General features: G+C 41.5%; 1 protein-coding gene across 10 annotated transcripts in view; it reads left to right on the top strand.

Moving 5' to 3' along the window:
* Window positions 1-14,823, top strand: part of MICAL2 (microtubule associated monooxygenase, calponin and LIM domain containing 2) — a 238,432-nt gene that overhangs the window by 187,850 nt on the left and 35,759 nt on the right. For all 10 annotated transcript variants that reach the window (XM_072118862.1, XM_072118866.1, XM_072118868.1 and 7 more), the window contains 3 exons: window positions 3,287-3,361; window positions 11,046-11,110; window positions 11,997-13,083. In XM_072118862.1, coding sequence (XP_071974963.1) covers window positions 3,287-3,361; window positions 11,046-11,110; window positions 11,997-13,083 — 1,227 coding nt within the window. The remainder of the gene's footprint in view (window positions 1-3,286; window positions 3,362-11,045; window positions 11,111-11,996; window positions 13,084-14,823) is intronic.

The raw sequence follows: 14,823 nt of genomic DNA on the forward strand, positions 1-14,823 counted from the left end.
GACCGAGAGAGGCAGAGACCGAGCGAGGCAGAGACCGAGCGAGGCAGAGACCGAGAGGGGCAGAGACCGAGAGGGGCAGAGACCGAGAGGGGCAGAGACCGAGAGGGGCAGAGACCGAGAGGGGCAGAGACCGAGAGGAGAGAGGCAGAGACCGAGAGAGGCAGAGACCGATAGAGGCAGAGACCGAGAGAGGCAGAGACCGAGAGGGGCAGAGACCGAGAGGGGCAGAGACCGAGAGGGGCAGAGACCGAGAGGGGCAGAGACCGAGAGGGGCAGGGACCGAGAGGGGCAGGGACCGAGAGGGGCAGGGACCGAGAGGGGCAGAGACCGAGAGGGGCAGAGACCGAGAGGGGCAGGGACCGAGAGGGGCAGGGACCGAGAGGGGCAGGGACCGAGAGGGGCAGGGACCGAGAGGGGCAGGGACCGAGAGGGGCAGGGACCGAGAGGGGCAGAGACCGAGAGGGGCAGAGACCGAGAGGGGCAGAGACCGAGAGGGGCAGAGACCGAGAGGGGCAGAGACCGAGAGGGGCAGGGACTGAAAGGGGCAGGGACCGAGAGGGGCAGAGACTGAGAGAGGCAGAGACAATATTTTTTGCAACCCCATTCCATTTTGTTATAGGTAAGACTAGTTATTTACTATCCTGGACAGTGCCGGGAGCGGCATCTGGTACAATATAAAGCAGGTTTTAACTAGAGATGAGCGAGCACTAAAATGCTCGGGTGCTCGTTACTCGAGCCGAACATTTCCAGATGCTCGAGTGCTCGTTTCGAGTAACGAGCCCCATTGAAGTCAATGGGAGACCCGAGCATTTTTCAAAGGGACCATGGTTCGGGAATAAAATGTGTTATTTAATTGAAAAAGAATGTCTTCTGATAATTTGCAAACATCTGCGATCTATTCTTCACTGTTCCGCGCGTATATTATCTCCCGACAAGTTAGCAGATGTAAAGAACAGTGAAGAATAGAATAAAAACAGTGAACACAGTGAACACAGTGAACACAGGATCATTTAAGATAAAAACACAGTGCAGAACACAGTGCAGAATAGATTACAGATGTTCGGCACATCTGCTTACTTGTCGGGAGATACGCGCGGAACGGCGCGAACAAAATAGCATGTGAAGAACAATATATATGTGTGAAGAACACATTGCAGATGTTTAAATACATCTGCAATGTGTTCTTCACACATATATATTGTTCTTCACATGCTATTTTGTTCGCGCCGTTCCGCGCGTATCTCCCGACAAGTAAGCAGATGTGCCGAACATCTGTAATCTATTCTGCACTGTGTTCTGCACTGTGTTTTTATCTTAAATGATCCTGTGTTCACTGTTTTTATTCTATTCTTCATTGTTCTTCACTGTGTTTTTTTAATTAAATGCTCGATCTCGAGCAGGGGAAATACTCGTCCGAGCAACGAGCCGTCTCGAGTACCCTAATGCTCGACCGAGCATCAAGCTCGGACGAGCATGTTCGCTCATCTCTAGTTTTAACCAAGATATAAAGGAAGGGAAGGGGAACCAGAGGGGGATGTTGGGGGGATAGTGATCACAGACCCTCTAGGGCAGTGGTGGCGAACCTATGGCACGGGTGCCAGAGGTGGCACTCGGAGCCATTTTTGTGGGCACTCAGACCATCGCCCCAGGACAGAGTTCACCAAATAGGACCAATTCTTCCTGCAGTTCCAGGCGGACTCTCCATTCTTTCTTTACAGAGAGATCCTGGAGAGAAATTACAACGAGAGTCTGATTTGCCCTCCTTCTTTCAACAGTAATGGTGGCCTCAGGCGGCCGATTCGATTGAAAGATGTGGTAGAACATGTAGCAATAAGTTACTGCCTAAATTGTCATGTTGGCGCTTCACAGTAAAAAAGTGAATTTTGGTTGTAGTTTGAGCACTCGGTCTCCAAAAGGTTCGCCATCCCTGCTCTAGGGTAATCCGACCTCATGTTTTGACTGGGGGGTGGTAGCAACATCATAAAGGGGTGAAATCAGGGGAGTGCCTAAACGTTAGCCAGGGACCCCAAGTGACGAGTTACTGGGTCCTACATTATGAGAGTCACCTTTAAGTTCCTCCAGTCTGTGTACGAGGGTTATGTCGCCAAAGCATGTCCAAAGGGCACGCCTATAGTTTTCCACACAATGGGGGTCATTTACTAAGGGCCCGATTCGCGTTTTCCCGTGTTACCCGAATATTTCCGATTTGCTCCGATTTCCCCTGAATTGCGCTGGGATTTTGCCGCACGCGATCGGATTGTGGTGCATCGGCGCTGGCATGCACGCAACGGAAATCGGGGGGCGTGGCCGAACGAAAACCCGACGGATTTGGAAAAACCGCTGCATTTAAAACAAAAAATGTGTTGCGGAGCTTGCACTTACCTTCACTCAGCCCGGCTCGGTGTATTCCAGTGCGTTCCGGGGAACTTCAGCGCAGCAGCGCCACCTGGAGGACGTCAGAGGAACTACCTTAATAAATCCCGGCCGGACCCGAATCCAGTGCAGAGAACGCGCCGCTGGATTGCGAATGGACCGGGTAAGTAAATCTGCCCCATTGTCTATGGAGGGAAGGGTCACCTGGATTTACTGTCTGAATTAGTCCTCAGTTGCTGTTTGCTGCTGGACTTCAGCCCACCCTAGCAACCCACACAATTTTTTTTGGTAGTCCACTTTGGGAGGTCAACTTTAAGGGTCTCTAGGAAAGGATGTGAACCCCAAGATAAGGTATCGCCTCTTTTTTCAAAATAAAAGAATACTGGGAACTCAAGATCTGCGTGGTCACTGGGTCAGGCCCGACCCCCATCGCCACCACTTATGGCGAAAATGTATTTTGTGGTTGCTAAAATAACATCTAAACGTGTTGAGTGTCTCCATTGACAATGCATTTGTTTCAATGTATCAGTGCAGGCAAAATGTATCAATCTGGACTTCAGATGTGGTGTCATATTATATTAGTCCTGGACAAGTTTTGTTCTTCTAAATGTAAACATTTAATTACATGTATTCACATTCACATACAGCAAGCAGATATTTTATTTAAAAAAAAGTCACCAAAGTTTTTATTATTTCATTTATTATTTCATTACTTGTTAATTGTGTTTTATTGGAGATGGGCTGAGTGTTGGTGCCCTCTGCTGGCTGTTTTGTAGTATAACATAGGATTAGGTAACAGGATTTCATTACTTGAAGATGGGATTTTAATTGCTTTCAACGAACATATTTAAAAAAAAATCCTTTCTCCCCTCAATAAGTATCCCCCTTGATCGGACTTTCTTTTATGTTTCAGCACTTGTTCACGCAGGAAACGTACCAATGGGGACTGCAAATAAATCTAATAGGTGGAGACAGAAGATTCAGTCCAGTAAGTGCATTGATTATACATCATATCAGACTCTATAGAATCTCAGTTTTTACCCATTTTCCAGAAAGGAAATATTCTTCTTCACGGACACACCTTGAAACCAAAGCAGACGGTATACATCCCACAGCTGAGGGTTTGTCACAGTAGTCTCCAGTCAAGTCAATTCTTCTGTAGATACAAGGGTCCGAATCGCGCATTTTCATCGGGTTTCTCAAATATTTCCAATTTTTGCCAAATTTCCCTTGGATTTTGGCGCAAGCGATTGGATTGTGGTGCATCGGCGCCGGCTTTCACGCAACAGAAATCGGGGGCGTGGCCGTCAGAAAACCCGACGGATTCGGAAAAAAACGCAGAATTTTTCAAAAAAGAACAGCACTCACATACACCAGGACGCAGAAGTTGAACTCCAGCGGACCTCGGCGCAGCAGCGACACCTGGTGGATATCGGGCGCACGGACCTTAGTGAATCCCGGCCGAACCCGAATCGGCAACGGAGAACGCGCCGCTGGATCGCGACTGGACCGGGTAAGTAAATGAGCCCCATTGTATCTACCCTAATACAACAGGGAAGATTGTGTTTGCCTTACAGTAGTAACATAGTGGACCAGAGTTGTAATAACACAGTAACAAACCCTCAGCTGTAAACAGTAAGAGATTGGTACAGATTTTGAGAGCCTCTCCATGTGAATGGAAATGTTTACATTCAGTGACAGCAAGCAGAGCTTTAAAAGTTGTAACATTGTCACATAACGGTGTCTGGTTATTGGGTGTTTGACTTCTTGGATCCCCACAAGTCCCCTGAAGTGCTCTATGTGGATGGAGTGTGGGTCCCAAGTTTATGGGGACCCTAAGACACTTGCAGGACCCCATATGTGGGGTTCCAATATCCTATGGACAGAGAATAATTGTATTTAAGTTTTATCGTTATATATCTGGACATCCAATTAAAGGCACTTTCTGGCCCTTATATTTCTAGTGATGGGACCTATGGATTCAGGGGACCCCAATAATTCCCTGTGTATACACTCACCGGCCACTTTATTAGGTACACCATGCTAGTAACGGGTTGGACCCCCTTTAGCCTTCAGAACTGCCTCAATTCTTCGTGGCATAGATACAACAAGGTGCTGGAAGCTCCTCAGAGATTTTGGTCCATATTCACATGATGGCATCACACAGTTGCCGCAGATTTGTCGGCTGCACATCCATGATGCGAATCTCCCGTTCCCCCACATCCCATAGATGCTCTATTGGATTGAGATCTGGTGACTGTGGAGGCCATTTGTGTCCAGTGACCTCATTGTCATGTTCAAGAAACCGGTCTGAGATGATTCCAGCTTTATGACATGGCGCATTATCCTGCTGAAAGTAGCCATCAGATGTTACAGGGTACATTGTGCTCATAAAGGGATGGACATGGTCAGCAACAATACTCAGGTAGGCTGTGGCGTTGTACCAAGGGGCCCAAAGACACCATGACACCACCACCACCAGCCTGACCCGCTGATACAAGGCAGGATGGATCCATGCTTTCATGTTGTTGACGCCAAATTCTGACCCTACCATCCGAATGTCGCAGCAGAAATCGAGACTCATCAGACCAGGCAACGTTTTTCCAATCTTCTACTGTCCAATTTCCATGAGCTTGTGCAGATTGTAGCCTCAGTTTCCTGTTCTTAGCTGAAAGGAGTGGCACCCGGTGTGGTCTTCTGCTGCTGTAGCCCATCTGCCTCAAAGTTCGAGTACTGTGCGTTCAGAGATGCTCTTCTGCCTACCTTGGTTGCAACGGGTGGCGATTTGAGTCACTGTTGCCTTTCTATCAGCTCGAACCAGTCTGCCCATTCTCCTCTGACCTCTGGCATCAACAAGGCATTTCCGCCCACAGAACTGCCGCTCACTGGATGTTTTTTCTTTTTCGGACCATCGTGAAAATCCCAGTAGATCAGCAGTTTCTGAAATACTCAGACCAGCCCTTCTGGCACCAACAACCATGCCACGTTCAAAGGCCTCAAATCACCTTTCTTCCCCATACTGATGCTGGAACTACAGGAGATTGTCTTGACCATGTCTACATGCCTAAATGCACTGAATTGCGGCCATGTGATTGGCTGATTAGAAATTAAGTGTTAACGAGCAGTTGGACAGGTGTACCTAATAAAGTGGCCGGTGAGTGTATGTCACAACCAATGCATTCTGATTGCACAGTGCAGTTTTGATCACCACCACCAGGGAGCGCTCTTATAAAGAGGATTGGCTTATGTCTATTAGGGTATATAGTCAGCACCCGCTGTAGATATGACATGCCGGATCTTTTCCCACGTGCAGAAACACATTATAAAAGCCATTTGTGCATATTGTTACACTAATGCTAAATATTTAACCCCTGAATGTCCCCCATGCATTCGTCATTTATATCACCATTATACATAATCTAAATACGTGAGTCCTGACACTAAACAAACACGAGTTCTACAATCCCAACTATGGAGGGAAGAATTCCTATGTATACAAAGTATCAAGGCTCTACACATGTATCAATAGTACAGGACCATCGGGGCAGTGTTATACAGCGGAGTCTAGGGGGCGCTCAGACACTTTCTGATACCACAGACGCAGCGTTGCCGAAAGCTGTTTCTGTCAGAGGAAGAATTTAACAAATATTTGAAAAATGCTGCATGGAATATTTCTTCCGCACCCAGAAAAAGTCACATCTCACAAAGCCAAATATGTGTTATATGTAACATCCAATGTACAATACACGCAATGCAGCCAATATAGATGTACAAATACCTGAAATGTATAATTAGAGGCTCAATGCATAACTACTATAATACTGCCCCTATGTACAGGAATATAACTACTATAATACTGCCCCTATGTACAGGAATATAACTACTATAATACTGCCCCCTATGTACAGGAATATAACTACTATAATACTGCCCTCTATGTACAGGAATATAACTACTATAATACTGCCCCTATGTACAGGAATATAACTACTATAATACTGCCCCTATGTACAGGAATATAACTACTATAATACTGCCCCCTATGTACAGGAATATAACTACTATAATACTGCCCCCTATGTACAAGAATATAACTACTATAATACTGCCCCCTATGTACAAGACTATAACTACTATATTACTGTCCCCTATGTACAAGAATATAACTACTATAATACTGCCCCCTATGTACAGGAATATAACTACTATAATACTGCCCCCTATGTACAACAATATAACTACTATAATACTGCCCCTTATGTACAAGAATATAACTACTATAATACTGCCCCCTATGTACAGGAATATAACTACTATAATACTGCCCCCTATGTACAAGAATATAACTACTATAATACTGCCCCCTATGTACAAGAATATAACTACTATAATACTGCCCCCTATGTACAGGAATATAACTACTATAATACTGCCCCCTATGTACAAGAATATAACTACTATAATACTGCCCCCTATGTACAAGAATATAACTACTATAATACTGCCCCCTATGTACAAGAATATAACTACTATAATACTGTCCCCTATGTACAGGAATATAACTACTATAATACTGCCCCCTATGTACAGGAATATAACTACTATAATAATGCCCCCTATGTACAAGAATATAACTACTATAATACTGCCCCCTATGTACAGGAATATAATTACTATAATACTGCCCCCTATGTACAAGAATATAACTACTATAATACTGCCCCCTATGTACAGGAATATAACTACTATAATACTGCCCCCTATGTACAAGAATATAACTACTATAATACTGCCCCTTATGTACAAGAATATAACTACTATAATACTGCCCCCTATGTACAGGAATATAACTACTATAATACTGCCCCCTATGTACAAGAATATAACTACTATAATACTGCCCCCTATGTACAGGAATATAACTACTATAATACTGCCCCTTATGTACAAGAATATAACTACTATAATACTGCCCCCTATGTACAGGAATATAACTACTATAATACTGCCCCCTATGTACAAGAATATAACTACTATAATACTGCCCCCTATGTACAAGAATATAACTACTATAATACTGCCCCCTATGTACAGGAATATAACTACTATAATACTGCCCCCTATGTACAAGAATATAACTACTATAATACTGCCCCCTATGTACAAGAATATAACTACTATAATACTGCCCCCTATGTACAAGAATATAACTACTATAATACTGTCCCCTATGTACAGGAATATAACTACTATAATACTGCCCCCTATGTACAGGAATATAACTACTATAATAATGCCCCCTATGTACAAGAATATAACTACTATAATACTGCCCCCTATGTACAGGAATATAATTACTATAATACTGCCCCCTATGTACAAGAATATAACTACTATAATACTTCCCCCTATGTACAGGAATATAACTACTATAATACTGCCCCCTATGTACAAGAATATAACTACTATAATACTGTCCCCTATGTACAGGAATATAACTACTATAATACTGCCCCCTATGTACAGGAATATAACTACTATAATACTGCCCCCTATGTACAAGAATATAACTACTATAATACTGCCCCCTATGTACAAGAATATAACTACTATAATACTGCCCTCTATGTGCAAGAATATAACTACTATAATACTGCCCCCTATGTACAAGAATATAACTACTATAATACTGCCCCCTATGTACAAGAATATAACTACTATAATACTGCCCCCTATGTACAGGAATATAATTACTATAATATTGCCCCTATGTACAGGAATCTAACTACTATAATACTGCCCCCTATGTACAAGGATATAACTACTATAATACTGTCCCCTATGTACAGGAATATAACTACTATAATACTGCTCCCTGTGTACAGGAATATAACTACTATAATACTGCCCCCTGTGTACAAGAATATAACTACTATAATACTGCCCCCTGTGTACAAGAATATAACTACTATAATACTGCCCACTATGTATAAGAATATAACTACTATAATACTGCCCCCTATGTACAAGAATATAACTACTATAATACTGCCCCCTATGTACAAGAATATAACTACTATAATACTGCCCACTATGTATAAGAATATAACTACTATAATACTGCCTCCTATGTACAAGAATATAACTACTATAATACTGCCCCCTATGTACAAGAATATAACTACTATAATACTGCCCCCTATGTACAAGAATATAACTACTATAATACTGCCCCCTATGTACAAGAATATAACTACTATAATACTGCCCCCTATGTACAAGAATATAACTACTATAATACTGCCCCCTATGTACAGGAATATAACTACTATAATACTGCCCCCTATGTACAGGAATATAATTACTATAATACTGCCCCTATGTACAGGAATATAACTACTATAATACTGCCCCCTATGTACAAGGATATAACTACTATAATACTGTCCCCTATGTACAGGAATATAACTACTATAATACTGCTCCCTGTGTACAGGAATATAACTACTATAATACTGCCCCCTATGTACAAGAATATAACTACTATAATACTGCCCCCTATGTACAAGAATATAACTACTATAATACTGCCCCCTATGTACAGGAATATAACTACTATAATACTGCCCCCTATGTACAAGAATATAACTACTATAATACTGCCCCCTTTGTACAAGAATATAACTACTATAATACTGCCCCCTATGTACAGGAATATAACTACTATAATACTGCCCCCTATGTACAAGAATATAACTACTATAATACTGCCCTCTATGTACAGGAATATAACTACTATAATACTGCCCCCTATGTACAAGTATATAACTACTATAATACTGCCCACTATGTATAAGAATATAACTACTATAATACTGCCCCCTATGTACAAGAATATAACTACTATAATACTGCCTCCTATGTACAAGAATATAACTACTATAATACTGCCCTCTATGTACAAGAATATAACTACTATAATACTGCCCCCTATGTACAAGAATATAACTATTAAAATACTGCCCCCTATGTACAAGAATATAACTACTATAATACTGCCCCCTATGTACAAGAATATAACTACTATAATACTGCCCCCTATGTACAAGAATATAACTACTATAATACTGCCCCCTAGGTATAAGAATATAACTACTATAATACTGCCCCTTATGTACAGGAATATAACTACTATAATACTGCCCCCTATGTACAGGAATATAACTACTATAATACTGCCCCCTATGTACAGGAATATAACTACTATAATACTGCCCCCTATGTACAAGAATATAACTACTATAATACTGCCCCCTATGTACAAGAATATAACTACTATAATACTGCCCCCTATGTACAAGAATATAACTACTATAATACTGCCCCCTATGTACAAGAATATAACTATTATAATACTGCCCCCTATGTACAAGAATATAACTACTATAATACTGCCCCCTATGTACAAGAATATAACTACTATAATACTGCCCTCTATGTACAAGAATATAACTACTATAATACTGCCCCCTATGTATAAGAATATAACTACTATAATACTGCCCCTTATGTACAGGAATATAACTACTATAATACTGCCCCCTATGTACAGGAATATAACTACTATAATACTGCCCCCTATGTACAGGAATATAACTACTATAATACTGCCCCTATGTACAGGAATATAACTACTATAATACTGCCCCCTATGTACAAGAATATAACTACTATAATACTGCCCCCCTATGTACAAGAATATAACTACTATAATACTGCCCCCTATGTACAGGAATATAACTACTATAATACTGCCCCCTATGTACAAGAATATAACTACTATAATACTGCCCCCTATGTACAAGAATATAACTACTATAATACTGCCCCCTATGTACAAGAATATAACTACTATAATACTGCCCCCTATGTACAAGAATATAACTACTATAATACTGCCCCCTATGTACAAGAATATAACTACTATAATACAGCCCCCTATGTACAAGAATATAACTACTATAATACTGCCCCCTATGTACAAGAATATAGCTATTATAATACTGCCCCCTATGTACAAGAATATAACTACTATAATACTGCCCCCTATGTACAAGAATATAACTACTATAATACTGCCCTCTATGTACAAGAATATAACTACTATAATACTGCCCCCTATGTATAAGAATATAACTACTATAATACTGCCCCTTATGTACAGGAATATAACTACTATAATACTGCCCCCTATGTACAGGAATATAACTACTATAATACTGCCCCCTATGTACAGGAATATAACTACTATCATACTGCCCCTATGTACAGGAATATAACTACTATAATACTGCCCCCTATGTACAAGAATATAACTACTATAATACTGCCCCCTATGTACAAGAATATAACTACTATAATACTGCCCCCTATGTACAGGAATATAACTACTATAATACTGCCCCCTATGTACAAGAATATAACTACTATAATACTGCCCCCTATGTACAAGAATATAACTACTATAATACTGCCCCCTATGTACAAGAATATAACTACTATAATACTGCCCCCTATGTACAAGAATATAACTACTATAATACTGCCCTTTGTTAGGTTGTTGTGAGGTAACATTGTAGAGTTGATGTAACTTATATGTTTATACTTTTCAGCTTTCCCTCTTCTCATCGCTAAACGATTATCTCACGTCTCCAGCTCCAGCTCTCCGGATGATGAGGTAACTTGTCGTCTTTAGGAAATTAGAATATGATTGGTTACTTCTGGTGTAATTACTTACACAGGGCTATAATCATACATCCATATACTCATCTTACTGTGTCTATGTGTATTAACTACAGAAGTCACCCAGAAAAAGGGGAGGGGCAATAGAGCAATTGAATGCAGAGGGCTAAGAGCACAGCAGGGTAAGGACTGAGCTAAGAGTGCAGCAGGGTGAGGACTGAGCTAAGAGTGCAGCAGGGTGAGGACTGAGCTAAGAGTGCAGCAGTGTGAGGACTGAGCTAAGAGTGCAGCAGGGTGAGGACTGAGCTAAGAGTGCAGCAGGGTGAGGACACCCTCCATGTATGTCTACACCTCTCTCCAAGAACGATAGCTAGAACTACCTGCTATCTCCACGGACCCTTAAAGGGGAGGTTAGTCACAATAGAGCCCTCTTCACTCTAGCAGGATGTTTTCTACATTGCAGCAAGTACTGGTTGTTATTTGCATGTTACATCTTTCATTGAAGTCAGGGGTGAACCTAAATTGTTCGCTGCCTGAGGCGAGCTAGGTCATGGCGCCACCTCTTCCCCATCCAGTAGTAAAATATTAGGTTATTTTTATGTCTCTGATGCTGACATCAGGTGTGAAGAGACACTATTTGAAGTGTCTCTTTGTAGCAGATTACGTTGCCCCTGATGCCGCCCCCCATTTTGCTGCAAGAGTTGCCGCCTGAGGCAAGAGGCTCAACTGCACACCTGATTGCAGTAGTAACTCTATCAAGTTCCACTCATGTTAATTTCTCAATTCAGATTTGTTCTTCATGATGACTGAATCCTCTTAATAATGAATGACTATTTTTTGGAATGTATCGTCTGATCTTTCCACCTTTCCACCTATTACAGATGTTCAACAAAAACCCATCTGAATCTTTCATTGAGCCCCACGTCCCGAACCAGAAGACCTCAGAGGAGGAAAACCATCCCATACCCTCATACATACCTCATAACAAGGCCCTGCTGGGCAAAAGTGGCCCCATGAAACCTGGAGAACATGGGTCATCAACATTCTCCACCCCAATATACAACCATCAGTATTCCAACCAGAAGAACAAGCAGGGGGGCTACGGAGATATGGACCTCGGGAATGACCTTCTATCGGTTGACCTCTGTGAACATAATGATGTTTTTGAGACCAACCAAAAAAAAGATGAAGGCTCCTTGAAGTCAAGAGAAGATTATGGGTATATCCAAAACCCAACGCTCAAAAAATTAATCCTTTCGAATGAGGAAAGGTCAAAACTTCTTGACTGGAGCACAACGAAACCGAGACCTCCGGTCAAGGAGATGAGTGGCCAGACTTCTTCTCATGTCAACAATGACCCTGGTAGGGAGGTGGAGAACAAGGGTAAATCGGCCTTCACCATATTATCCAACGCAATAAAGAGATCATTCACACGTTCCATCAGTTCAGCCCCCGATAACCCCAAAAACATTTCATCTTCTAAGACCAACCCAGTATCGGCGGGCAGTTACTTGGACATTCCTGGGTCTATCTTCAGGCGAAGCCACAGTCATTCAGAAAGTTTCGGAAAACCCAACAACACCGAGATGAGTTACATGTCCAACCACTTGCCCCACCATGACTTCAAGGCATCCACCGGCGGCAGCTCTGGGTTTGCATCTTCTCAAAGACCGAAACAAGACTCATCGAAGGTGGAGGACATGCCAAAAATGTTGGAAAAATTCAGTATTAGGGAAAATAACCCAAGTAGCTCCAGCACCGATTTACCATTTAGGAACAGGAAAGGTTCCATCTTCTCCTCTCTCCGACTGACCAATAAGACCAATGAGACTCGCTCCAACGCTCCATCCAATGACTCGTGGTACACTCCTTGGAGCTTCCTGAAGAAGGCAAATGAAAAGGAGGCAGAACCGAGGCCCCGTGGGAATTCTACAGCTGCCTCCAATCTCCAAGTAATGACCCAACGAGGTAAATTACTGGTCTCCATCATCAAATATCAAAGACGGGTCAGCGATCATAGCGCATCTATTATTTATTATGATGGATGTGCTAATGTAGCACCATCTAGTGGGCAAAATATCACAAAGTTTACAATGTTATTACAGAGGTTGTCCTCAAAACTTTCTTAGGAGGTCTTAACTGGAGACCAGAATGCTTCCAAAAAGTTTATCTTCCTTTCACGGACATAACTAGGAGAGGCAGGGCCCCATTGCAGACTTCTGAATGGGACCTCCTTAAAAAATATACATATGTGTATACTCACATATGTAAGTTACAATCACACCTAGTATATACACACATATAAATATACATATAGCATATGCATATAGCATATACATACAGCATAGACACACATACATACATACATACAAACATACAGTATCATATACACCTATGCATCATATACACAGACATACACATCACATATACACACACATTTATATAGGTCATATAAACATCACATATACACACATGCTGAAAATACACACATACATACAATACCATATACAGACATACAGCTTATACACAACACATATACACATACACACACACATATATATATATATATATATATATATATATATATATATATATAGGTCATATAAACATCGCATATACACACACACATGCTGAAAATACACACATACATACAATACCATATACACACATACAGCATATACACACATACAGACATACAGTATCATATACACACGAACATACAGTTAATACACATGCATATACAGGTCATATACACATCACATATACACACACATCCTGAAAATACACACATACATACAATACCATATACAGACATACAGCATATACACACATACATATACAGGTCATATGCACATCACAAATACACTCCTACAGCAAATACACACATATATACAATATCTTATATTCAGTATAATATAAGATATAATCAGTATATAAACACATCACACTTAAAGCATATACACACCCAGCGCCCCAGTTGCCAGGGCCCCCTGACACTGTGGGTCCTATAGCAGCTGCTATGGCTGCTACCCTTGTAGTTACGCCCCTGCTTCCTTTCTGTCCTGCATTATACAAAGCACCTAATGATCTGAATGTGCAGCCTGTAATACTTCTTCTATCCTGCGGGGGTGCTGCAGATTTTAACTACACATCATTCCGGTAACAGAGGGGACATTTTGTGATCATGTTTATATAATATCAAACTATTAGCCTCCAAATATGCAAAATAGACAAAAAAAGGATATATCTAAGAAGGAGATGAAATATACATTATATATAGATCTAAAGGAAGAGGGGGGGGGGGGTAAATAATCTTCATAACCAACATCTACAGACGCTGCATCCTGATACATTAACTGGTTATAGGGAGAGTCACTGCTATATTGGTTACTATAGGGGGTCAATATGTGCTGTTATATATAGAGTACGTATAGAGTCATATGAAGCTATAGAAGCGCATGTCATTTCGAGGGCATCTCCAGAAAAGCGAGTAAATAGGCACAAAGTGTAAATCTAGGGAGAAGAATAAGAAATCTAAGGAGGGGAGGACAGGGTTAAAGTATCTGCATACACATACACTGGATACATTAGCGATGGATACATTGTACTTCTATTTTCACTACAGACCTTGAGTCATGTGATCACATGATGCAGTTCCCCCTCTTTCCATTCCAGGGGGTCCGGCCATGGCATCGGTGTCAGGGAGGG

Source organism: Engystomops pustulosus, chromosome 7, assembly GCF_040894005.1.
Source record: "Engystomops pustulosus chromosome 7, aEngPut4.maternal, whole genome shotgun sequence".
NCBI classification, from domain to species: Eukaryota; Metazoa; Chordata; class Amphibia; order Anura; family Leptodactylidae; genus Engystomops; species Engystomops pustulosus.